Source organism: Conger conger, chromosome 1, assembly GCF_963514075.1.
Source record: "Conger conger chromosome 1, fConCon1.1, whole genome shotgun sequence".
In the NCBI taxonomy this organism is placed as follows: Eukaryota; Metazoa; Chordata; class Actinopteri; order Anguilliformes; family Congridae; genus Conger; species Conger conger.
In genome coordinates, this window is record NC_083760.1 from 10020859 (window position 1) to 10046690 (window position 25832).

Sequence of the window (25832 nt, forward strand, 5' to 3'; positions counted from 1 at the left end):
CTCTCGCTATCTCTCTCCTCTCTTTTTTTTCAAACAGTTCAAGGTGAAATTGAGGAATGTGACAAAAATCTAGCCTTCAACGTTAGCTGGTATCTTCGCTCCTCCGTTTGCTACAATGAGGTCTTTAACACTGCTGTAAGTGTGTCCATGTGTGTATACGAGCAGACCTGGGCTCAAATAGTATTTGTTTTTGATTCAAATACTTTTCTGCTTTCGATTAAACGTACCTGGTGCATTGTAACAAATTAAGTAACCCCACCAATTTGCTCCTCCCTACAATCTCAAATGCACTAGGCAAGGTCAATAGAGCATATCAAAATATTTGAATCCAAAACAAATACTTAAAAAAAAATTTGGGGTGTCTCGGTGGCGCAGCCTGTAGAGCACTGACCGCATGCTCACTGCGAGCCGCGACGTCGGTGGTTCGAATCCGACCGTCCAACATTTGTCGCATGTCTTCCCCTCTCTCGCTCCCATTCTTCCTGTCTCTCTATACTATATACTGTCCAATAATGCTGAAAAAGGCCTAAAAAATATCTTGGGGAAAAAAAAACTGGAATAACCAGAATAACTGGCTAAAACCTGTACTGCGTCCAAATCTGAAACATGGACTGAAGTAAAAAAAAAAAAAAAGTAAAAGTAAATAAATACATTTAAAGAGCTGTTATTGGTTTTACTTTGTGCAGTTAACTTTGTGTAACTTTTCTTTTTTACGAACATTTGTGAACATATCTTGTGTTCAGTGCTGAAATGGAAAAACGTCACAACCCTGCAGCGTCACCACAACTCTTAATTCCCTGCCGTTGTTTATCCTGCTCCTATCATGTCATAACTGTACCTCTCCAACATCTTACAGGACAACAAGGCTTTGGCATTGTTTGGAAGGGACCGTATGGTGAAGGATGACTGGAGTGGCTACTACAGCCAGGGCTACATTCTCTTCGACAACTGCACTTCCCTTTTTACCCCTAAGGTGAGTGCAGTCACTTCTCAGGCCCAGGACAGCCATGCATTCTCACACAGTGAGCATTCTTCGAATGGAATGGAATAGAATACAATGGAATGGAATAGAATACAATGGAATGGTAGCAGTTCATGTTGTTTCCTGTACACGCAAGGTTAAAAAAATGGTCTAATGGGTAGCTGCAGGTTTGTGTGTGGACATACACATACTAAACCCTTTCTGAAGAGGAGTTAGTTAAAGGGACTGATTTTGTGGAGGGAGCCTCGAGATGTATAAGGAATGGACACAGCGTACTGGTTCCATGGATTCCTATGGGAGCTGCCCAGTGGAGCGAGAAGCCAGTTTATGGAGGCTGCCATGTCTGACTATGTGGACTTTTTGGCCCCAGAACATGCACACAGGAGCTATTTCTTTACACACAGGGTACCAAACGAGAAAGGGGGGCGGGGGGGGGGGGGAAAGGTCACTGCAGAATAGCTAGTTCAGTGTGAAAACATTTTTTGAATTTTAAAGCATTTTTTGTCAGGGTAAAGTCGTAGTTTAGAATTCACTTTTTTGGCACCAGCGGCTTGATAAGCTGCATTGCCTCCACTGAAGAGCACTGGAGTCTGTGAGCTTCTGGGTGAATGTCAATGACTGGCCCCCTGGGAGGGGCACATCTCAGAGCTGAGTACGCAGGACTGGGTGATGCACTGGGGGTGACACTGTCTCCTCTCCTTCTACAGGTGTACTACTCCGAGTTTGTTCCATACCAGCCCCTCTCCAGCCCTGAGGTGAGTGCCCTCACTGCAGGAGAAGGGTGTACCTCAGAGGTCCTGGGAGATTTTCGGGCAACGCAAAGTAAAGGTGTTCTGTGGTGCTGACATTAGAACATTAATGTTGGGTCTACATTTATGTTGCAGACACTTTTACAGTAAGTGCATACCAAAGTATATTTGAACAACTACTGAACGGGTCATATAAGGTGCAATTCACATAAACTGTCTGTGGTAACTATGGTAAACAGCTACAGCACCAAAGATGGATACAGATGCAATGTGACAGTGCTATTTTGTGGCAGTGCTATTTGTGACAGTGCTCTTCACTGAAATGTTTGGTAGTCTGGTGACATGTGAAGTGCATGGAAGTGCAAGTGCCGTGTCATCAGATCTGTGTTCCTCTGCATTTGTGTGCTGTCTTAACATGGCTGAAGAGGGATAGGTTCTTGCTTCGGACCTTTAGGGCGCTTTCATACCTATAGTTGGCTTGATTTGGGATGAACCAAATGCAATATTGCATTTTTTGGTTTGGCACAAGAAAAGTGTTTCACACTTGCCTTTTTTTAAACGAACCACGATTTCTAAACGAAACCACGTGTGTGCTAAGGTTGTTCATTCATTGGACAGAAATGTGTAGCGTTGAGTAGGACAAACAGGAAAAACAAAACTTTATCTTCTCCTATAATGCACAGCTTAGCTCGCTACGGCATCCGGTCCTACCCAGAATGCACCTGTAATTGGGTCGGATCATGTTCTCACCACAAATGATCCGCCACAGAGTTTGTTTGTTGCGGTTGTTTTGGTCAGCACCAGGGTTTTGATTTAAACAGACTAAATGAGGCAGGTGTGAAAGCACCCTTAAAGGTACAAAACCATTGTAAATCCCTTCCTATCATTGAAAAAGGCTCACTGACTCACCCTCTGCCTGTCTTTAAATTTGGCTTTCAAAATTTGGCGGACAAACACTCTGTACCAAAGCACTGTACAGCTGTACAATAATTAAAGCTCATTGGTTGAAAATTAATCCTAATTGCCACAGCCAATAGCGTTTCAACATTCACTCGTTCACAGAGAAGCGGGAGGGATTAATGGTGTTGTGGTTTGATGGTGTTTGTTGCTGCAATTCCTCTCTTGACTGTTAGGAGTCCGAAATGACCTATTGTACCTTCAACAGTCTGTTTCTTTGGCGTTGTTTTAGGATGATGAGAGCACGCCTTCCAATCAGAGCACATCGCAAGGATGGCAAGAGAAGCCGGTATGCGTACCCAGAATTCCCTTTGGCACCTCCAGGCCTCCAGACTAACCTCAAGTCTGCAACATCAGCGCTATAACACCTTTATCCGGGATCATCAGATCATGGTCCTCCAGGGCTTTTCTGTAGTTTTCCACCCTCCCGTTCCCTGGGAGTCCAGTGTGAAGGCAGTCTGGCTAATTAGTAACACTTTAATTGTCCAGTTAATTACCCGGAAAGGAAACCAGGGCTGGTTTTGGATTCAATGGCCCCGATTTTGACGATGTTGGGCGGCCTGTAGCATAGTGGTTAAGGTACATGACTGGGACCCGCAAGGTCGGTGATTCAATCCCCAGTGTAGCCACAGTATGATCCACACAGCCGTTGGGCCCTTGAGCAACGCCCTTAACCCTGCATTGCTCCAGGGGAGGCCCTTAACCCGTGCATTGTCTCCTGCTTAGTCTAATCAGCTGTACGTTGCTCTGGATAAGAGCGTCTGCTAAATGCCATTAATGTAATATCTTCATGTTGTTTGTGTGGTTTTTTGAGATTGTGTGTGTCATTGGCTGTTGTTGTGTGTCCTGTGTGTCTTATACGGGGGCGGCATGGCTCAGGTAGTAAGAGCAGTCGTCTGGCAGTCGGAGGGTTGCTGGTTCGATCCCCCGCCCGGGCTGTGTCGAAGTGTCCCTGAGCAAGACACCTAACCCACAAATGCTCCTGACGAGCTGGTCGGTGCCTTGCATGGCAGCTGTTGGTGTGTGAGTGTGTGTATGAATGGGTGAATGAGAACCATCAATTGTACAGCGCTTTGGATAAAGGCACTATATAAATGCCAACAATTTTTTTTCTTAACACGGCCGTGTCTCGCAGTCCATAGGCGCGGTGGCCAAAGCGTGGCGTGACAGTCCCTACATGTTCATCGTCAAAGTGAGGAGTCGGAACACCGCGGCACCACGACCGGAAGAGCAGGACCCCAAAGAGGCTGCTGGGAAATATGCCTTCACCAGTGAGTTTTGCGTATGGAATTCAATACCAAACAAGTCATTTCAGTTTATTTTGGGCGTCCTGTAGCGTAGTGGTTAAGGTACAGTACTGTGCAAAAGTCTTAGGCACCTGTATAACATTCTGTGCAGATAAGATTCTTTCAAAAATAATTCAATGAAAGGTCCTAAATAAACGTACTATACGTTTTACATTACATTTGAATAATTTGGCTGAATAGTTAAAAACTGAATCAAATCAATATTTTTTGTGACCACCCTTCGGCGTTAAAACTGCATCACTTCTCTGAGATAGCCAACTCTGTCCTGCAGTTCTGTTATAAGACAATCAGCAAGGAGGATGTTCCAAGCATGTTGGAAAACGTCTTCTGTAGACTTTGGACCTTGCTTCTGGTCTCAGACAGCCTTGATCAAGTTTTTATGTAAAAAGAAGTCAATTGCTTACAGTAATATGTTACTTTTTTGTAAAATGAATATTTGGAAATCTCAAATGTGTTCTTTTATACTAACACACAAAAAAATAAACATACAGTCAGGTCCATAAATATTGGGACATCGACACAATTCTCTTCTTTTTGGCTCTATACACTACCACAATGGATTTGAAATGAAACGAACAAGATGTGCTTTAACTGCAGACTTTCAGCTTTAATTTGAGGGTATTTACATCCAAATCAGGTGAACAGTGTACGAATTGCAACAGTTTGTATATGTGCCTCCCACTTTTTAAGGGACCAAAAGTAATGGGACAAACTAACAATCATAAATCAAACTTTTTACTTTTTAATACTTGGTTGCAAATCCTTTGCAGTCAATTACAGCCTGAAGTCTGGAACGCATAGACATCACCAGACACTGGGTTTCATCCCTGGTGGCCTCTACTGCAACTGTCTTCAGTTCCTGCTTGTTCTTGGGGCATTTTCCCTTCAGTTTTGTCTGCAGCAAGTGAAATGCATGTTCAATCGGATTGAGGTCCGATTCAGGTGATTGACTTGGCCATAGCATTACATTCCACTTCTTTGCCTTAAAAAACTCTTTGGTTGCTTTCGCAGTATGCTTTGGGTCATTGTCCATCTGCACTGTGAAGCGCCGTCCAATGAGTTCTGAAGCATTTGGCTGAATATGAGCAGATAATATTGCCCAAAACACTTCAGAATTTATCCTGCTGCTTTTGTCAGCAGTCATATCATCAATAAATACAAGGGAACCAGTTCCATTGGCAGCCATACATGCCCACACCATGACACTACCACCACCATGCTTCACTGATGAGGTGGTACGTTTTACATCATGAGCAGTTCCTTTCGTTCTCCATACTCTTCTCTTCCCATCATTCTGGTACAAGTTGATCTTTGTCTCATCTGTCCATAGGATGTTTTTCCAGAACTGTAAAGGCTTTTTTAGATGTTGTTTGGCAAACTCTAATCTGGTCTTCCTGTTTTTGAGGCTCACCAATGGTTTACATCTTGTGGTGAACCCTCTGTATTCACTCTGGTGAAGTCTTCTCTTGATTGTTGACTTTGACACACCTACTCCTACCTCCTGGAGAGTGTTCTTGATCTGGCCAACTGTTGTGAAGGGGTTTTACCTATGTATGTGTGTCTATCTATTTGCATACACAGTTCTGTGTTTATTTACAGTGACGGTAGAGATGAAAGGCCCTTACGAATATTCCTCCCCTGCTGACTGGCCTCTCATGATGGTGAGTTTAAGGGTGACTGTGTACCACCCTGTGCATCCACATGTCTGAGGTGATTGGCCGTAGAGTGGTCACTGTTGGCGGAGCTAATGAATCACCGTGTGGGGGGGTGGCCGATAGCCTAGTGGCTATGGTACGTAACTGCGTCCTGGGAGGTTAGCGGTTCGAGTCCCAGTGTAGCCACAATAAGATCCGTGCAGCTGTTGGGTCCTTGAGCAAGGCCCTTCACCCCACATTGCTACAGGGTGATTGGCCCCGGCTTAGTCAAATCAACTGTAAGTCATTTTGGGGAATAGCCTCAGCTGAGTAACTGTCTGTAATGTAATCCTTCTGGTTAGACTGTACAAGGGACACCTCCCTAGGGTATATGACTGGGACCCGGAAGGTTGGTGGTTCAAACCCCAGTGTGCCCACAATAAGACCTGTGCAGCTGTTTGGCTCTTGAGCAAGGCCCTTAACCCCACATTGCTCCGGAGGGGGGGGGGATCCTACTTAGGCTAATCGACTGTAAAGTGTCTTTGGATGACCGTGTCGGCTGAGCGACTGTAACGTGACGTGACCGTGCCGTCCTCAGTTCTACATGGTCATGGTCATCGTGTACGTCCTGTTCGCGCTCCTCTGGCTCGTCTGGTCACTCTGCTACTGGCGGGACCTGCTGCGCATCCAGTTCTGGGTCGGCGCCGTGATCCTGCTGGGAATGCTGGAGAAGGCCGTGTTCTACTCCGAGTACCAGAGCATCCGTTACCGCGGCGACTACGGTAAGTGCGTTTTCCGCACGCGCGCACCTATCGCACGTGCACATGTACAGACACACACACACGTGTACATACAGACTTGTGCGCCCATACAGAAACACATGAGCACAAACAAACACATGAGCACATCCGCACGAGAGCTGTGGTCCGAGCGGTTGTTTTGTTTTTGCCGTTTGACGTATCTCTCATTTCCTCACTCCCCTGGACCTCCCACCATCCCTGCTCCCGCCTCTCTCTCCCTCTCTCTCTCCCTCCGCCTCTCTCCCTCCCCCCTCTCTCTCTCCCTCCCTCCCTTTCCCCCTCTCTCTCTCCCTCCCTTCCTCCCCTCTCTCTCCCCCTCCCTCCCTCCCTCTCTCTCTCTCTCTCTCTCTCTCTCTCTCTCTCTTCCCCTCCGCCTCTCTCCCTCCCCCCTCTCTCTCCCTCCCTCCCCTCTCTCTCCCTCTCTCTCCCCCTCCCTCCCTCTCTCCCCCTCTCCCCCTCTCTCCCTCTCCCTCTCCCTCTCCCTCTCCCTCTCCCTCTCCCTCTCCCTCTCCCTCTCCCTCTCCCTCTCCCTCTCCCTCTCTCTCTCTCTCTCTCTCTCTCTCTCTCTCTCTCTCTCTCTCTCTCTCTCTCTCCCTCTCCCTCTCTCCCTCCCTCCCTCCGCTGGCCCCTGCAGTCCAGGGTGCTGTGATCTTCGCCGAGCTGCTGTCGGACCTGAAGAGGTCTCTGGCTCGAGTCCTGGTGCTGATTGTTAGCCTGGGCTACGGCATTGTCAAGTGAGTCTGTCCTTCCCTCACACAGGCCCCGCCCTCATCGCCTGTCACTCACTGTCACTGGTATCATCGCTCATTAATGGTAATAACGATAAGAGTTATTCATTTTACTTCCCTGCCGTGAATTTTCACAAAAGTGACCTATCAGATTGTCTGACACCCTCATTTAAATGTTATTGGCGTGGTCATAAACCGGAGATTAACAGCCTTTGCTTCAAATCCCATGACATTATAATGCTTTTCCATTCCATTCTATTATAAAGCATTACATTACATTAATGACATTTGGCAGACGCTCTTATCCAGAGCGACGTACAGTTGATTAGACAATCCTCCCCTGGAGCAATGCAGGGTTAAGGGCCTTGCTCAAGGGCCCGACGGCTGTGCAGATCTTATACACTGGGCTAGACCGGGGATCGAACCACCGACCTTGCGGGTCCCAGTCATGTACCTTAACCACTAGGCCACAGGCCCGCCTCTGCCCTTCCTCTGGTGACTTGGCATGCTCCATTTGTATGTGAATACCTGTGACCCCCCACCCTCCCTGTGCCTTGGTATGGTCCGTGTGTGACTGTTCTGTGCTGGATCTCCTATAGGCCGAGGCTGGGTACGACAGTGCACCGATTGGTCGCCGTGGGGCTGCTGTACCTGCTCTTCTCCTCTGTGGAGGGAGTGCTGAGAGTCACCGGGGTGAGTGTTCACAGGCGCTCCCTGTCATGACATCCACGCGTAAAAATACCTTTTTTATTTTTTTTAACGGATTACTGAAGGAAGGACCCAGGAATTCTTCTCGGTAAAATGAATGTGAAGTTGAGCTTTGATATGACTGCTTCTCCCGTCCTCTCTTTCAGAGCTTCTATGGCACAGTAGCCCTTGTGGCCAACCTCAGCCTGTCGCTCATTGACTCCTGCGTGATGTGGTGGATATCCTTTCAATGACTCTCCAGGACCCCCCCCCACACACATTTTGCTTTGGTTTTGCCCATTTATTATCCACACTGGGATAATGAGAGCTGGTTGGATCAGCCCAACACACAGCATAGTAGTTCTGGCTTTTACATTTCAATATTTCATCAATCAATCAATCAATCAATCAGTCATCATTGTATCATTGCACAGATCATGAAGACCACTTGTATTATGTGTGTCAGCATGTTCGCCGACACATAGCGGTATTGTTTCACATCAGGTATTTTGTTTCCCACCTATTCATGTAAAAAAAAATATATATAAAAAAAATAATAAATCATCTTATATTACTCAGTGTCATTCTCCATACGTGGAGGTCTATGGGCCTCAGATGCCCCCCAGATGCCCCCCTTGTGTCCGTTTGCCCCCCTTGACCCGCAGTGTGCACATCTTCATCAGCCTGTCCCAGACCACCCGCCTACTGAAGCTCCGCAGGAACGTGGTGAAGCTGTCCCTCTACCAGCACTTCACCAACACCCTCATCTTCTCCGTCCTGGGTGAGACCCCGCTCGAGACCCCCCTGGCCCCTCACTCTTCGGGGGCGTCCCTCCCGTGTTCAGCTTGGAGGGCTGTTGGGGTGTGCTGTGTGTCCTGGTCTTTATTCGTCCTGAGCCGCTCCTGTTCTTTTGCGTTTGTGCCACCCTGTAGCCTCCATCGTGTTCATCATCTGGACAACCAAAGTCTTCAAGCTGGTCGACTGTCAGACGGTGAGCGGCCCTCCTGTTGTGTGTCTGTGTCTGGTGTGGTTCTCTACGTTTGTGTGTTTTTTTATATACAGTGCATCCAGAGAGTATTCACAGCGCTTCACTTTTCCCACATTTTGTTATGTTACAGCCTTATTCCAAAATGGAATAAATTAATTTTTTTCCCTCAAAATTCTGCACACAACACCCCATAATGACAACATGAAAGAAGTTTTTTTTTGAAAGTTTTGCAAATTTATTTAAAATAAAAAACTAAGAAATCACATGTACATAAGTATTCATAGCCTGTGCCATGAAGCTCAAAATTGAGCTCAGGTGCATCCTGCTTCCACTGATCAACCTTGAGATGTTTCTACAGCTTAATTGGAGTCCACCTGTGGTAAATTCAGTTGATTGGACATGATTTGGAAAGGCACACACCTGTCTATATAAGGTCCTACAGTTGACAATGCATGTCGGAGCACAAACCAAGCATGAAGCCAAAGGAATTATCTGTAGACCTCCGAGACGGGATTGTCTCGATGCACAAATCTGGGGAAGGGTACAGAAAAATTTCTGCTGCTCTGAAGACAAAGATTGAACTCTTTGGCGTGAATGCCAGGCATCATGTTTGGAGGAAACCAGGCACCACTCATCACCTGGCCAATACCATCCCTACTATGAAGCATGGTGGTGGCAGCTGTGGGGATGCTGTGGGGATGTCATGCTGTGGGGATGTTTTTCAGCGGCAGGAACTGGGAGACTAGTCAGGATTGAGGGAAAGATGAATGCAGCAATGTACAGAGACATCCTGGTGTGTGCCAAGCTTGTGGCATCATATTCAAAAAGAATAGGTGCATCAACAAAGTATTGAGCAAAGGCTGTGAATACTTATGTACATGTGATTTCTTAGTTTTTTATTTTTAATAAATTTGCTAAGATTTCAAAAACACTTCTTTCATGTTGTCATTATGGGGTGTTGTGTGTAGAATTTTGAGGAAAAAAATGAATTTATTCCATTTTGGAATAAGGCTGTAACATAACAAAATGTGGGAAAAGTGAAGCGCTGTGAATACTTTCCGGATGCACTGTACATCTGTGTGTATGTCTGTTTTTGTCTGTGTATGTGTATATTTTCGTTTTGTCTGTGTGTATCTGTATGTGTGTTTCCCTGCAGGCTGACCGTATGTGTGTGTGCTTCCTCAGGGCTGGAGGGATCTGTGGGTGGATGATGCGTTCTGGCGGTTGCTCTTCTCCACCATCCTGCTGGTCATCATGGTGCTGCTGCGGCCCTCCGCCAACAGCCAGAGGTCAGGGGTCAGGGGTCATATTATTATTACTTTTATTATGACATTCACTGCTTCAATATTTGTTCTGTGAAACCACAACAGCAGCTCATGATTCTTTTTTTTTTCTTTTTTTTTTCTCTCCCCTCCCCCCTTCGGTTTTCCATAGTGCTGTACATAATTCTCTGGTCATAAAACCACTCATGGGGTAATTGAAGCCTTACCTTAGAATCTTTTCTTTTTTTTTTTCTTTTTTTCTAATGTTTTGGCTCAGGTTTCCACATAGGCTGGTCAGGTGGTCATGTAATCCGCAAAACTGGGTCAGCGATTTACTTGTAAAGTCTGAATGAAAATTGATTTGCTCTGTCCTGTTTGGTTATTGTTGTGCCTTTACTATTGCTTTCCGCAGGTTCTCTCACTCGCCACTTATCGACGATGACGAGGATGATGATGAAGTCAAGGAGCCAATGCTGAATGAGGCTTTCGGTGAGACTTTTCAATCCAAACAGATGGACAATCGTAATCTAACAGTTGTGGTGATTCCAGCAACCAATGAGAGCAATTAAAGGCCTGACTGATGAAACCATAGAAACATCATTTAGTGTGACAAGTTGATAGCAAAACAATAATTAGGGCTCATCCCGACAATGAAACATCATAGTGTAAGAACCCCCCAAATACACTAAAAAGCGGTAGTATCTGAGAGGTGAAAGAAACGCGTGTAGTCTGACCAATGCTACTGGAACAGGGTTAATTTAATGTTCTCATTTATCTGACTCCAAAAGATAAGTTCAACTGCTCCTTTGTTCCAACAGTTCAACAAAAACTGCAAATGTCCGCCAATAGTGTGGCTCTATACAATCGCTATCTATCTATGTAGACGCGGACATGCCTGTGGCCTGTATAGCCTATAATGATACACTTATCTGGTGATGGCACTGGTGTATAGGCAAGTGACTATGAGGTATGGGTATCCTAGGTGGTCTATGTCTGTTTGGACTCTAAACTGCTAAGTGTGCAGTGGTGCAAGTCAAGAGGATGCAGGTTGAAATGAATACAATTTATTAAACAATGTGCTTTGCAGAAATAGAATTACAAGAATTACAAGATGTAATATGAATGGCTATACGTGAATGGTGCACAGGAGGTCGTATTAGCAAGTCTCCTCGACCCATTTCACGTTTCCCTCTATAAACCCAGGGTTTACAGGAAAAACAACAAATCGTCAAATAAAGAGTCGCAAGACAAACCTGGTTAACCTTTGTAGCACAGCTGGATGCTGGCTCACAGGTGACTTATTACCTGTGCTTTATTCCTACAAGATCGTTATTCAGCAACCAGTGTACTGCACCACCAATGACACCAAACTATTTCCCACAACATGAGCTATCTAAACACTAAACACTGTGTGCGGATCTACACATTACTATTTCACCTCCGCAGTTCTGGGAGCATTCCACTGAGGTGGCAGAATTGCGCCAAGAAAGCACAATGTTGGGAGCAATAGTCCTAGTATTGACGAGCACTTCATCAGTGTCAACATGGTAAACACAGTCTGTTCCCTTTTGGGGGTCTAAAGAGAGGCACACTTATGTAAAATGTCCTAAAAGCGGCTGCCTGTAGCGTAGTGGTTAAGGTAAATGACTGGGACCCGCAAGGTCGGTGGTTCGATCCCCGGTGTAGCCACAATAAGATCCGCGCAGCTGTTGGGCCCTTGACCCTGCATTGCTCCAGGGGAGGATTGTCTCCTGCTTAGTCTAATCAACTGTACGTCGCTCTGGATAAGAGCATCTGCCAAATGCCAATAATGTAATAATGTAATGTAAAAGAAGGTCATTCAGACTCCAAAAGAATAGGCAACAAAACTAATTTGACTGTCCTCCCATGTTTGAGTCTGATTGGCTGTGTGGGTCTCTTCCAGAGGGAATGAAGATGAGGGGGGCAAAGCCAGAGACCAACGGAGCCCAAAAGCTGCTGAGCAAAGAGGTGAGAGCGCTCGGCGTGGTTCAGTGTGACAGGAACACGGCGAACGCGAGGGAATGCATCTCTCACAGGCTTTCAGGGCACAATTATGTCTGACACGATGATGAGGGCGGCCTGTAACGCAGTGGTTAAGGTACATTAATGGGACCCGCAAGGTAGGTGATTCGAACCCCGGTGTAGCCACAATAAGCAATAAGATCCGTGCAGCTGTCGGGCCCTTGAGCAAGGCCCTTAACCCTGCATTGCTCCGGGGGGGATTGTCTCCTGCTTAGTCTAATCAACTGTACGTCGCTCTGGATAAATGCCATTAATGTAATGTAATCACTGCACATTAGTACTGCCATACAGACACAGACAAGTGAATTCAGTGGAGAAAGGGTGGAAGGCCTTAAAAAAGATGGACTTACTGACAAGACAAAGAAAAAAGACTCATTGATGAAATGATGAATGTGGCACAAACATCCTACCTCCACACATCAGCCTCACTCAGATTATCCTCCTGCTAAATTGACTTAAAACAGGACCAAGTCCAATGAATCCAGGTAATGGTCGGTTCATTTTAATTTAAGTACTTGGCAACATCCTACATCCTATCAGGTTCATGGCACTAATTTTCACTAACTTCTCAGTCATCTTTGACCTACCTCTGATCCTGATAGTGTTCAGATATGTGACTGGGTGACTGTGTTCTGCTGAACTGTCACATATGTGATAGGGTGACTGTGTGTTTAGTTAGCCTGTCACATATCTGACAGTACAACTAAACACACAGTCAGCCTGTCACATATCTCACAGTACGACTGTGTGTTCAGTTGGAGTGTTAGACATGTGATCGTACAGCTGAACACACAGTCACCCTGTCAGATACTGATCAGATGTGAGTGTAAGTAACGCCTCATATGCTCTGCTGTTTTCAGGATGAGGACCTGAAATGGGTGGAGGAGAACATCCCCACTACTGTGGCTGATGTGTAAGTACTGAACACCATTACCCCCGCCACAAGCAGCAGAGCTGGGCCTCTGCCCTTCACAGCTGGAGTGCTGCTGGAAAGTCGACGTGCAGTACGGCCGGGATCAGCGACCACGGTCCTCGACATGCTGCTGCCCGCGGGTCACCCGCCTAAAATAAATATGTTTGCTCATGGGCAGGAGTATGTGGCTGTGACACCTTTTGTACTCATGCAGCGTATTCTTATTCCTCCCTCTCCTTCTCCCTCTCTCTCCCTTTTATCCCTCCCTCCCTCTCTCCCTTTTATCCCTCCCTCCCTCCCTCCCTTCCTCCCTCTCTCTCTCTCCCTTTCCATCCCACCCTCCTCCCCTCTCTCTCTCCCCCTTTCCTTTTTTCTTTTTGTTATTGCCTGGTTTTATTTTTCAAGCTCTATAACCTCTGTTTTCGAAAATGGATGTCCTAATAATGGTTTTTAAATCTCTCTCTCTCTCTCTCTCTCTCCGCAGAGCGCTTCCTGTGATGCTGGATGAGGAGGAGGTAAAGTCATTGGTTCATTTCTAAACTCGTGTCTCATGATCCCTGGTCACATTTTTCTTGATTATCGCACACAGTCAGATGTCGCAGTGGCCCCCACCCCCCACGTCACTACTCGGTTCCTCCTCAATCATGCCTCTCTCCCCCTCCCTCCCCTCTCTCTCTCTCTCTCTCTCTCTCTCTCTCTCTCTCTCTCTCTCTCTCTCTCTCTCCCCTTCCCTACTTCCTTAGGAAATTCTGAAAACCAAGATGGAAAGATCGAAGATGGAATAATGAAGGAGGGGAAGAGCTCTGTTGAGCACTACACTACTGTATTTGGACTCACATGAGTCAACACTGGATTTTTTTTTTTCTTTCTTTTTTTCTTCCACATCGATACACACACGCACCCACATACACACACACACACACACACAGCTTTAAGTATACGTTTTCTTTATGTGAGATCACCCGCTGACACTGCGCAGTCATTGAATGAGCGGAGAGAGAGCAGGGGCGGGGAGTGTTAGGCGTGATGTCATTCTATGGTGCAGTACATGCTGAGTCAGTCTGGTTTCTGGTGTGAGCCTGGACTAAGACGTAAGGCGTAAAACCGTTTCATGCTGCATAAGAGAAACAGCCACGAAAGCTTGCAAATGAAGAAGGAAGAACAGAAACGCCGAATAGTCCATTTAAATTGAGTGTCGGTGTTTGCGAAGCAAAGTCTTTCCTTGAAGAAGAAGAAAAGTTTTCTCCCTAATTTCCTCTTGTGGTTATCGTCTGCGTTTGGTCTACTGCTCTGGGAGCACAGGAACGCACACATAAATGTTTGTCTTGAAGGGCTTGCCAGACCGGTTCTGGGTGGCCACAAGGAAGGTAGAAAAAAAAAAGCTCTAGGTAACTGATCTGTGCCTTAGTACACCTAAGAGAACACTGCTCAGTTTACAGCAAGAAAAGCTTGCATTTCATCCTTTGATTCTTGCAGAGACGCTCCCTAATGCAATGAAACTATGAAGACAGACGCCACATCGAGCCATAATTGGAATTGCTACTGCTTTCCAATACATTTCAGTATGTGAGAAGTTATGCAACCAGCTTTATTTTTTGTGAGTTCTCACTGCAAAGGGATTCGATCTTTATGGATTGTGTTACTTTTTTTTAACTGATTACATGCACTTTTCTTTCATTGATTACATGCACTCCACTTATCGCTTTTGACCCCCCCAACAAACCCTATAATAAAAACATTTAAATATTTTAAAGGTCCAAAGACTTAGGCCGTGCGATCTACTGTAACCTGGCCTATTTGGCTTTTTAATTTATTAACTACATTTGGTTCTATGTTGTGAACGCGAATAATATAAGGGTTATGTTTTCTTTGACATAGTTGGACAAAATATAACGAAAATGTGACGTGTAAAATGGGTTTGCCTGCCATTTTGTACTCTATGTTCTTTTCGTTTCAGGGTTAATCTTTATATTAAACGCTATTTTTGTCAGTTATTATTTTGTGTATTTTGTTCCGTATCAGCCCATACTCCACTTCGTGAAGCTTTGAAGAACACTGAACAAAATTGTACTGTACTTAACCGGGGGGGAAACAGCATTTAATCTACAATGTACCTTAATTAAAACTGAGGCCAATTAAAAAACATATGTCCGTATATAGTCAACTTAGGTTACAAGACAAAACAAAACAGTCTCTTCATTTCGAATTCCATATGTGAAACAATGCCACCTTCCGAACGGACATTGCGTAAAAATATATCAGCACCAGACGTTACAAGAACTACTTGCACAGGAATAAATCCATAGCTCTGCTATTCGGAAATAATTTGTGGGCTACTTTGTTCTCTGCGAGTGTCTTAATTCGCCCCATGTGAGTGCACTGGCTGCGAGTCACCTGCCTGTCATGGACTCGATTGTATGTGTCAGTCAGTGTGGTTCAGGATATTATTGGCGCAGGTCGCGAATGACAGGAAACTCCTGTTTAGAAATATTGCCAGCATAATGTTGACATTTCCTGTAACGTTATATCTAGATATTGCATTTGGCGTTTTAGCGAACTGTTCGACCATCCGAAGCAGTTATTAGCCTATATTTGTGCAGTTTACAAACAAGCGTTCTCCTGTTCACTGTATGGACCACCGTGATATGAATTCTTGCACCACTCGGACGCTGGACAGCCACAACAGTAGGAGCTCCTGTGATTACACGGAGAAGGGCAGTGCCTGGTGATTTTCTTCGATCTCCCGCACCCAGAAGAGGCGAATTTAAAAAAGTGTCTTGTATGCTTTTGATACCAATCCATACCGAACCGGGTGTATACAACAAAGCTAGCGAGCTAGCTAGCAGAGTAGTTGACGAGCTAATTGACGCCACCCAGCTTTGGTATACTTCCTTCTCGTGCCGTATTGAACATATCTTTGCTAGCTAGTCAGCTGGCTAACAAACAGCTAGCTGGCTAGCTAACCAACGGCACCACAATGCACGACGCCTATGAGTCCGTGCCGATTTTGGAGAAGCTACCGCTTCAGATTGACTGCCTGGCGGCCTGGGGTAAGTTTGTTTTTCGGGGTGGTCTCTTTGTGACAGGCCTCAGGGTATAGCTAGCTGTTGTGCTTCATGGCTACCGCTAATGTTAGCTACTAGCAATACTGTGAGACCGCAGTGGTGCTAGCTAGCTATGACGTTATGTATTTGGAAAGTTTTTGATTCTTTTTCAAAACGTTTGAAGTGTGTGTATTGTTACGGTAGTGAAGCCTACAAAATCAAAGTATACCGCCAAATTACTCTATCTAGGTAATTGTCGATTTATATCTAGGCTACTTGTGGTTTCAGTTTAAATCGCAAATGTAGCTAGATGGCTTTCTCAATTTACTAGCATTTTTTATCCTGACAGGCTGCTCGCAAATAAAACGCCCTGCTTTGGCGTAATTAGACGATGCATAGTCAAAACAATCCTTTGTTAATTCTAAAATATAGACTAATACCATTGACAGTAGCGTTAGACATGTCAGGTATCTGAACTGCCTAATGGCTGGAGCATGTTGTGGCCCGGCATAATGTCTCTAATTATCAGTGACAACAGCAGAAACTTTTTTAAACTGGTTGGGTGGGATACAGCAAAGGTGTCCGGGAGCATGTAACTTAGCTAGCCATTCTAAGATATAAAGTTACTGTATGTTTTCAATGATTTACCAATGCATGCTTGGTACCCCCCGTCAGGGTATTAGGCCGAGTTAACACAAACAACTGTATTTTGCAGAGGACTGGCTTCTTGTCGGGACCAAGCCAGGCCACCTACTGCTTTACCGCATCAAGAAGGATGCAGGTGAGGGAAAGGCACGTGAGCCGGTGGGAGCGGCTTCCACACGGTTCGAGGTTCCTCATTTGTCTTCAGAGCCTCCAGTGTTCTGTACACTGAACTGAACTGAAGTTTAATTCCAATTCCAATATTTTAACTGGAGCTATTGTATGACAGGAGAAAGGAGGCAAGTCGCCAAGTGTGTGTCTTCAACTGCCTTGTACTCCTTATTTTCCGCAGCGAGCAACAGGTTTGAAGTGACTCTGGAGAAATCCCTCAAGAACTTCTCCAAGAAAATTCAGCAGGTAATCAAGATTCAACATATTACATTACATTACATTAATGGCATTTGGCAGATGTTCTTATCCAGAGCGACGTACAGTTGATTAGACTAAGCAGGAGACAATCCCCCCTGGAGCAATGCATGGTTAAGGGCCTTGCTCAAGGGCCCAACGGCTGTGTGGATCTTATTGTGTCGAACCACCGACCTTGTGGGTCCCAGTCACGTACCTTAACCACTAGGCTACAGGCCTACATATTGAAAACATACTAGCTTTTCCAGAGAAACACAGTAACTAAAGGCAATGTGAATTGACAACTGCATTATGTCATACTAGAACGCAAGCCCAGGTTGGCTTGAGGGCTAAATATAAAATTATGCAAACTGCTATTTCAATTGTTTTTTTCTGATGCTAATGTTGACTTCTATCTGCCTCCCATGTTTTGACTAATTCCCCATCTAGATATTGCTTCCAACTTTCTTGTCAGTAATAACAACTTTGTGGTTTAATATAAAACGTTGTAACGCTAGTTAAATGGCCTAAAGGGATAATTTCACTTTCTGGATTTTAACATGTCTGTATCCTCTGGACATAAAATATCGCTGTACAAGCTGATTTGCTTGTTGTATTTTCTTGCTTTTCTTGGTCTTCTGTAAGTATCGAAAGTATCCTTCATCATATACAAAACTGTTTGAGGCAATCAAAAACATACACAAACTGAAATGACATCACAAAACTCACAGAAAGTGCAGGATCCCTTTAAACTTTTCACAGATGGCCCAACTGCCAAAATTATGATGATTTAAAAACATGGCCATGCCAATGGAATGAATTATGGTAGAGGAATGACATCACAGCATAAAAAGTGGGTACAAGTCTACTCAACGGACTTGTGGGAATTCTCATGTGCTAAGGGTTTTATGCACATAAACCACCGTCTAGACCAGTTAAAGTCAGGTAAAATAATAATGGGAATGTGGGATGCGTTATGACGCGATTATAGAGTGATCAAAAGCGGCTGTGTGTGGTTGAATCTGTTTTTTGGTCTGATGTAGGTTGCCTCTAGGCGAGATATTGACTGCAGTTTTGAAACGCCTCTAATTTGCGACGTCTCTCTCGGTTTCACAGCTGTTTGTCGTGTCTCAGTACAAGATCCTGGTCAGCCTGCTCGGTACGTACTTCTGGCTTATTGCAAGGATGGGGAAGTAAAACTATGGTACAATAGCTGCATTGTAATCATTGAGGTTTCCACTACCCCTGAAAATTGTTTACAAAAAAGAAAAAAGAAAAGTTAATGGGTCACTTAGTCACATCATCTGTCTGTGTGGGGGGAAGTCATGGAAAATGACTTGAATGAAAAAGAGAATTTCATTCAGGGAATGTTTTCTTTTGTTGTTGTCAACATATTTCCATATTAATTACTAACCATGCTGTTGACAGTGACAGTCTACTGACATTGTGCTGATATTGCGAAGAATTTTGTTAGTGTGTTACTACTATTATGTATTACTCTTTCCTAAGAACAACTGCTATGCTAAAATAATACATAGAAAGTGATGCATCATAAAAAGTGTTTGCGTGTGCAATATTCCCTTCCTATCAGCCCAAATTGTTGGATTAATAACCCCAAATAATAATTCTAAAGTCAATACCGCATTCAACAGTAGACGTCCTTTCATCAGAATGGGAGGCCCAAGACGTCGTTATTTTGCTGCTGTTGGAGAGAATGAGATTTTTTATTATATTGAATAACACACTGTTTCTCTCCTTCTGACAGAGAACAACATCCATGTGCATGACCTCTTGACCTTCCAGCAAATCACTGCTGTGTCAAAGGCCAAGGGAGCCTCTCTCTTTGCATGTGACTTGCAGGTCAGTCTCGCGGGTCATTCCTGCCAGGAACAATAGCTATGACATACTAAACATTTTAGCATTTTAAGATGGGGATGAAACTGTCAACTATAATGATAGCTATGAATATATGCTAGGATGATGATAACAGCCATTCGTCAGACCACCCAGAGCAATTTTGGTTTGTCATTATTGGAATTTTAGCAGACACTCTTATCCAGAGCGACGTACAGTTGATTAGACTAAGCAGGAGACAAGCCTCCCCTGGAGCAATGCAGGGTTAAGGGCCTTGCTCAAGGGCCCAACGGCTGTGCGGACTTTATTGTGGCTACACTGGGGATCAAACCACTGACGTTGCGGGTCCCAGTCATGTACCTGAACCACTACGCAACCGGTTCTGTCCCTGTCATCATATGAAATGATCAAACAATGTGTCTTAACTGATCATTGAGTCTCAGGTTGAAGGATAATTAAATAAAGAAGATTCCAAGGTCATTCATTAACTGTCTCTCTTTATCTCTATATTTCTCTCACTTGCCCTCTATCTCTGCCTCTCTTCCTCCCTCTGTCTCTGACACTGCCTCTCTCTCGCTCTCTCGCTCTCTCTCTCTCTCTCACTCTCTCACTCTCTCACTCTCTCACTCTCTCTCTCTCTCTCTCTCTCTCTCTGTAGCATGCCGGCACAGGAGAGGCCAAACTGAGGATGTGCGTGGCTGTAAAGAAGAAGCTCCAGTTATACTACTGGAAGGACAGGGAGTTCCATGAGCTGCAGGTAAGGGACAGATCTGATCTGTAATGTACTGCCATGAATATTATTTACATAATGGCACCAGGCAGGCACTCCTGTCTCGAGAGACTCGCAGTGGAAATGCGTGCAGTGTAGCACGTCGCTGCCATGGAGAAGGCATAGTCACAGTTGGCACAATTCATAACCAGCAGCTGCGCAAAAATAGTTGCTATGGGAAGGGAATATATTCCTGCTTATTTTGTGACACAGGGGGATTTTGCTGCGCCAGACATTCCGAAGTCCATGGCGTGGTGCGAGAACTCCATCTGTGTGGGATTCAAACGAGACTACTACCTGATCCGGGTGAGTCCAGCAGGCCAAGGAGCCTCGGAAGCAGCGCCGATCCATTCCAGGATTTTGTGCCAACTTCCGCTCTTAATTATTGAATTAAGATCTTAACTGACATGTATGCTACAGCTGCAGACCCGCAAGTGCATCCTAATGATTTTGCTGTGCTCAAGTACAGGTTCGAACCTGGGTAATTCATAGAGGTAATTCATTGGAACGGAAACCTTGAGGCCCGGAGTTGTGCGGCCTGCTCTAAAGCTGAGATCACACCACTTTTGCCCCGATTCTGAAGTCCCCAACAAATTCCCAACTCATTTTGCTGTCGTTAGATGTGAGCTGCTCACCTTAGACGGGATTTTGAAATGATTTTAATCGTTGTGCGCTCGCCTTAACTCAGTGGTGTCAAACTCTGGATGTGTGTTGGTCCCTCGAGTGGATGTGTGTTGGTCTGTTGAGTGGATGTGTGTTGGTCTGTTGAGTGGATGTGTGTTGGTCTGTTGAGTGGATGTGTGTTGGTCTGTTGAGTGGATGTGTGTTGGTCTGTTGAGTGGATGTGTGTTGGTCCCTCGAGTGGATGTGTGTTGGTCTGTTGAGTGGATGTGTGTTGGTCTGTTGAGTGGATGTGTGTTGGTCTGTTGAGTGGATGTGTGTTGGTCTGTTGAGTGGATGTGTGTTGGTCTGTTGAGTGGATGTGTGTTGGTCTGTTGAGTGGATGTGTGTTGGTCTGTCGAGTGGATGTGTGTTGGTCTGTTGAGTGGATGTGTGTTGGTCTGTTGGGTGGATGTGTGTTGGTCTGTTGAGTGGATGTGTGTTGGTCTGTTGAGTGGATGTGTGTTGGTCTGTCGAGTGGATGTGTGTTGGTCTGTCGAGTGGATGTGTGTTGGTCTGTTGGGTGGATGTGTGTTGGTCTGTTGAGTGGATGTGTGTTGGTCTGTTGAGTGGATGTGTGTTGGTCCGTCGAGTGGATGTGTGTTGGTCCGTCGAGTGGATGTGTCTTGGTCTGTTGAGTGGATGTGTGTTGGTCTGTTGAGTAGATGTGTGTTGGTCTATTGAGTGGATGTGTGTTGGTCCGTTGAGTGGATGTGTGTTGGTCCGTCCAGTGGATGTATGTTGGTCCGTCCAGTGGATGTGTGTTGGTCCGTTGAGTAGATGTGTCTTGGTCCGTCGAGAGTGGATGTGTGTTGAGTAGATGTGTGTTGGTCTGTCCCTGCTCAGGTGGACGGGCGTGGCTCCATCAAAGAGCTCTTCCCTACGGGGAAGCAGCTGGAGCCGCTGGTCGCCCCGTTGGCCGACGGGAAAGTGGCAGTTGGTCAGGACGACCTCACCGTGGTCCTGAACGAGGAAGGTGTCTGCACCCAGAAGTGCGCCCTCAACTGGACCGACATACCTATCGCAATGGGTAAGGATCCCTGCCGCATTCGGTAGAGGTACATTTTTTCTTGCGTGTTGGCTCGCTATTGATTTAATAATGATAATAATACGAAAAAGAATGTTATTGGTATAGCCCTTTTGAGCATACAGCACAAAGTGCTTTACAGCAGTGAAAGCAACATTCACTCACATGCCTCAGCGTACGTAATGACTTTCAATTGTGGTGATGTCGACGGGATCCCAGCAGACAGGTGGCTAAGGTGCTTGAGTGGGACCCAGAAGGTTTTGTGGTTGAAGCCCCAGTGTAGCCACAATTGCAGCTGTTGGGCCCTTGAGCAAGGCTCTTAACCCCACTTTGCTCTAGGGGGGATTGGCCCCTGCTTGGTCTAATCAACTGTAAGTCGCTGTGTATGAAAGGGGACAGCTAAATGACGGTAATGGGATGTCTCGCCCTGATTTCAATCGTGACTGCAGTACTGTGAGTGGCCAGCAGGGACAGTGGTGTTCCCTGTGTGGCGGGGTTAGAGTGTAGAGCGGTGTCCTTGCTTGCAGTGCACAGTGTGTGAACATTGAGGTCATATTAACTGGGGTGTTACGGGTCTGCTCCTAACAGAAACCTCCTTGTTCACCCCCCCCCCCCCCCATTCAGAGCACTCCTCTTTGGTCTGCTCTATCGCTTTCTTCTATCCCTTTCTCTCTCTCTCCCTCCCTCACTCCCGGGTTGTTCAGTTTCCAGTGTCCTAGTTGGATCCCGTTGCACGTGTTTTGTCTCGCTGCTTTTCGGGGCAGAAGTAAAATGGCAGTAAATTGCCTGCCTCTCAGGGCGCTGGTACTGGCAGGACATGTCTGCTTTTGTAATGAAATGGGAGGGAGTGAGCACAAGCCCTTTTTTAATCACTTTTTAATCTCCATTTGTGGCTCATCGGGATGGACAAATCACAGAATATAACTACAAAATGGTGGCTCAGAGGTTTCACAAGTACAGCGCCAAACTGTTGGCAATTTCCTCACCTCAATTTTAACTGAGAGGAAAATTAGGCTTTGGCCCCGCACGTGAGAGCCCCTTCCCCCTGCCCCTGATAAACTGGCACTGCAGACAATAACTGTAACTGTGGCATCTGCAGACACTTAATGAGCAATATATTTTGTTTTGATTTCATTTATTGTATTTGACTGGGACAATGTGGTGCTTCCAAGCTGTGTTGGCACGATGCAGATTTGCATCCGTACTGTTTGGGCGGGTTCATGGCTCAGAACCATGTAACCATGGTTTCACATCAGTACAGTACATAAAGGGGACTGTTCTGAAATATGTGGACATTTAGCATTGTTTTTTTTTTTTTTTTAGATATTTTTTAGGCCTTTTTCAGCTTTATTGGACAGTATATAGAGACAGGAAGAATGGGGGCGAGAGAGAGGGAAAGACATGCGACAAATTGTCAGACGGTCGGATTCGAACCGTTTGACGTCACGGCTCACAATGAGCTTGCGGTCAGTGCTCTGCAGGATGCGCCACTGAGACACCCCTACATTTAGCATTGTGAAGCTGACGGCACCTGTCCCGTCTTTCAGCTATTGATGGGCTAGCGCATATCTCTTGTCTACCCGCAATTCAAACTCCTCACAGCAGGACGTAAGTTGGCTCGGTTTTCGAGGTGTAGAATACATCCGTGCGGCGAAGTTAAATGCCCGTGACGGGTCTTTGGACTTCCATTTGTTTTGGGTTATTATTTAAACAAAAGGAAAATCCTCTCCATATGGATGCCTGCTGTCCTGGGCGCGGAGCAGCGTTCACGGCGGGGTCAGGCTTCAGCGCGAGGCCTCCAGGGGCCTCTGAACCGGCAGTACGTCACGAGCGTTCTGGCTGGGTTCTGGCAGGGCTCCGGCTGGGTTCAGACTGGGTTCTGCCTGCGTTCTGGCAGGGCTCTGGCAGGATTCAGACTGGGTTCTGGCTGCGCTCTGGCAGGGCTCTGGCAGGGCTCTGGCAGGGTTCTGGCTGGGTTCTGGCTGCGTTCTGGCTGCGTTCTGGCTGGGCTCTGGCTGGGCTCTGGCTGGGTTCTGGCAGGGCTCTGGCAGGGTTCTGGCTGGGTTCTGCCAGGGTTCCGCAGAGATGTCATGCTGCATGACGTCCGTGGGGCCCCTCCCTGCAGCCTAATCCGTGTCATACGTGTCCTGATCCCTCATACGCTCTCCGGCTCCGGCTGGGCTTCCTGCCCTCGTGGCCTGGTGGACTTCTGGAAGGTTCCGAAGCAGAGCTTTGTATGAAAGACTGACTGGTCTCGGTATAAAAGACTCTCTCTCTCTCTATAGCAATACAGTTATTTTAAATTCCTCAGAGCAGTGTTTGTTTATTTGCCTTGGTTAGCGGTTTCTCCTCCCAGTGTCAAAAGTCTGGGCCCTCCCTGGACGGTGGTTAGATCCGCTGAGAAACACAAATCAAATACATTTTTATTGAAAGCCAACAAACATAAAAAATGTGCCGGGGCTTGTACAAGGAACTTATGAAGCAATTATCACAGACGTATCAACCAAAGAAAAGTAACATAAATAAGATGCTAGTGATGAGAACGGGCCGTTGGCCAACAGACTAGAGAGTACTCCATGCAGCACTGCCTCGAGCCTGTATCTGAATACCTTCAGTGTCTTTGCCTTGACTGGAGGACCTGGAAAGCTGTTGTACACAATGGTAATTATTTTACAGTTGAACTCAGCCTCTCCCCCCCCACAGAGCACCAGCCCCCCTACATCATCGCCGTGCTTCCCCGCTACGTGGAGATCCGCACCTTCGAGCCCCGCCTGCTGGTGCAGAGTGTGGAGCTGCAGAGGCCCCGCTTCGTCACCTCCGCTGGGTGAGAGGGGGAGAGAGAGGGGGAGGAGAGGGAGGAGGAGGAGAGGGAGGTGGGAGAGAGGGGGAGGAGAGGGAGGTGGGAGAGAGGGGGAGGAGAGGGAGGTGGGAGAGAGGGGGAGGAGAGGGAGGAGGAGGAGGAGGAGAGGGAGGTGGGAGAGAGGGGGAAGAAAGGGAGGGGGAGGAGGAGGAGAGGGAGGTGGGAGAGAGGGGGAAGAAAGGGAGGTGGGAGAGAGGGGGAGGAGGAGGAGAGGGAGGTGGGAGAGAGGGGGGAAAGGGAGGTGGGAGAGGGAGGTGGGAGAGAGGGGGGAGAGGGAGGTGAGAGAGGGGGGGAGGAGAGGGAGGTGGGAGAGGGGGGGAGGAGAAGGAGGTGGGAGAGAGGGGGGAGAGGGAGGTGGGAGAGAGGGGGGAGAGGGAGGTGGGAGAGAGGGGGGGAGAGGGAGGTGGGAGAGAGGGGGGAGAGGGAGGTGGGAGAGAGGGGGGAGAGGGAGGTGGGAGAGAGGGTGGGAGAGGGGGGGGAGAGGGAGGGGGGAGAGGGTGGGAGAGGGGGGGAGGAGAAGGAGGTGGGAGAAGGGGGAGGAGAGGGAGGTGGTAGAGGGAGGGGGGAGGGAGGGATGTATTTACAGACAGCTGAGGAGAAGCTGTTTGTCTATCAGCTGTTCAGATTTGTCACTGCGGTTCACAAGCTGTGATTCAGCTGCTGTTTTTGTCTGAGTGGATCTTGTGTCTTCCCTTTTGGGTTTATTTTCTCACTCCCTTCCTCTCTCGCCCTCTCTCTCACTCCCTTTCCTCTGGTCCTTCTCTCTCTCTCTCTCTCTGTCTCTCTCTCTCTCTTTCTTTCTTTCTCTCAGGCCCAACATCGTGTACGTTGCCAGCAACCATTTTGTGTGGCGCCTTGTGCCCGTCTCCATAGCAACCCAGATCCGGCAGCTCCTGCAGGACAAACAGTTTGAGCTGGCCCTGCAGCTGGCGGTGAGCAGCCAATCACAACAGAGCAATTCAGAGCCCCGCCGGCCCACGACTGTGGCCATTTCAGAGCGAATGTACACAGAGCAAGCCACTCCGGAGCACGGCCTTCTCAGAAATCCCGGATTTAATTTGTCTGTGATAGCCCTGTGATGGATTGGCAACTAGTCCAGGGTGTATTCCCGCCTCTTGCCCAGTGCATGCTGGGATAGGCTCCAGCCCCCCCGCGACCCTGACCAGGAGTAAGTGGGTTAAGATAATGGATGGGTGCTTCACATTCACATTCCGGAGCTACAGATGCCTCAGCGTGCCTCCCTAAACTGTTTACCATTCACCCCCTCATTACTTATCCTGCTAATATATTACCTAACTGTAAGCTGTCCAACCCAATTCACTTGTTATAATGGATTTCTGTTCCATCCATTTACCATTATGCCTTGCCGGCCAGCGGAGGTTGGGCTCCCACATCTATAGCCGGGTTCCTCCTGAGATTTCTTTCCACTGGGTTTTTTTTTTGTTTTTTTTCCCTCCCCTTTTTTTTTTACTTTTTACCTTATATACTTGCTATTTTGTGGGATCAGGTATGATGTTTGCC

The 25832-nt window shown here is 46.7% G+C and overlaps 2 protein-coding genes across 3 annotated transcripts in view; both read left to right on the forward strand.

The window, feature by feature from the left end:
* Positions 1-15044, forward strand: part of LOC133133524 (transmembrane protein 87A-like) — a 16874-nt gene extending 1830 nt beyond the window's left edge. Inside the window, exons 3-20 of the mRNA XM_061249629.1 lie at positions 38-135; positions 857-973; positions 1690-1737; positions 2921-2977; positions 3824-3959; positions 5595-5656; positions 6228-6411; positions 7064-7163; positions 7757-7850; positions 8012-8083; positions 8517-8625; positions 8777-8835; positions 10018-10121; positions 10507-10583; positions 12019-12083; positions 12998-13050; positions 13535-13565; positions 13794-15044. Coding sequence (XP_061105613.1) covers positions 38-135; positions 857-973; positions 1690-1737; positions 2921-2977; positions 3824-3959; positions 5595-5656; positions 6228-6411; positions 7064-7163; positions 7757-7850; positions 8012-8083; positions 8517-8625; positions 8777-8835; positions 10018-10121; positions 10507-10583; positions 12019-12083; positions 12998-13050; positions 13535-13565; positions 13794-13835 — 1508 coding nt within the window. The 3' untranslated portion in view covers positions 13836-15044. The remainder of the gene's footprint in view (positions 1-37; positions 136-856; positions 974-1689; positions 1738-2920; positions 2978-3823; positions 3960-5594; positions 5657-6227; positions 6412-7063; positions 7164-7756; positions 7851-8011; positions 8084-8516; positions 8626-8776; positions 8836-10017; positions 10122-10506; positions 10584-12018; positions 12084-12997; positions 13051-13534; positions 13566-13793) is intronic.
* Positions 15045-15152: 108 nt separating this feature from the next.
* The window catches only part of vps39 (VPS39 subunit of HOPS complex), a 28343-nt gene continuing 17663 nt past the window's right edge, over positions 15153-25832 (forward strand). For both annotated transcript variants that reach the window (XM_061249532.1, XM_061249540.1), the window contains exons 1-10: positions 15153-16100; positions 16810-16875; positions 17089-17153; positions 18258-18300; positions 18907-19001; positions 19654-19752; positions 19978-20070; positions 21271-21454; positions 24155-24275; positions 25123-25243. In XM_061249532.1, the coding sequence (XP_061105516.1) occupies positions 16028-16100; positions 16810-16875; positions 17089-17153; positions 18258-18300; positions 18907-19001; positions 19654-19752; positions 19978-20070; positions 21271-21454; positions 24155-24275; positions 25123-25243 (960 nt within the window). In that variant the 5' untranslated portion in view covers positions 15153-16027. The remainder of the gene's footprint in view (positions 16101-16809; positions 16876-17088; positions 17154-18257; positions 18301-18906; positions 19002-19653; positions 19753-19977; positions 20071-21270; positions 21455-24154; positions 24276-25122; positions 25244-25832) is intronic.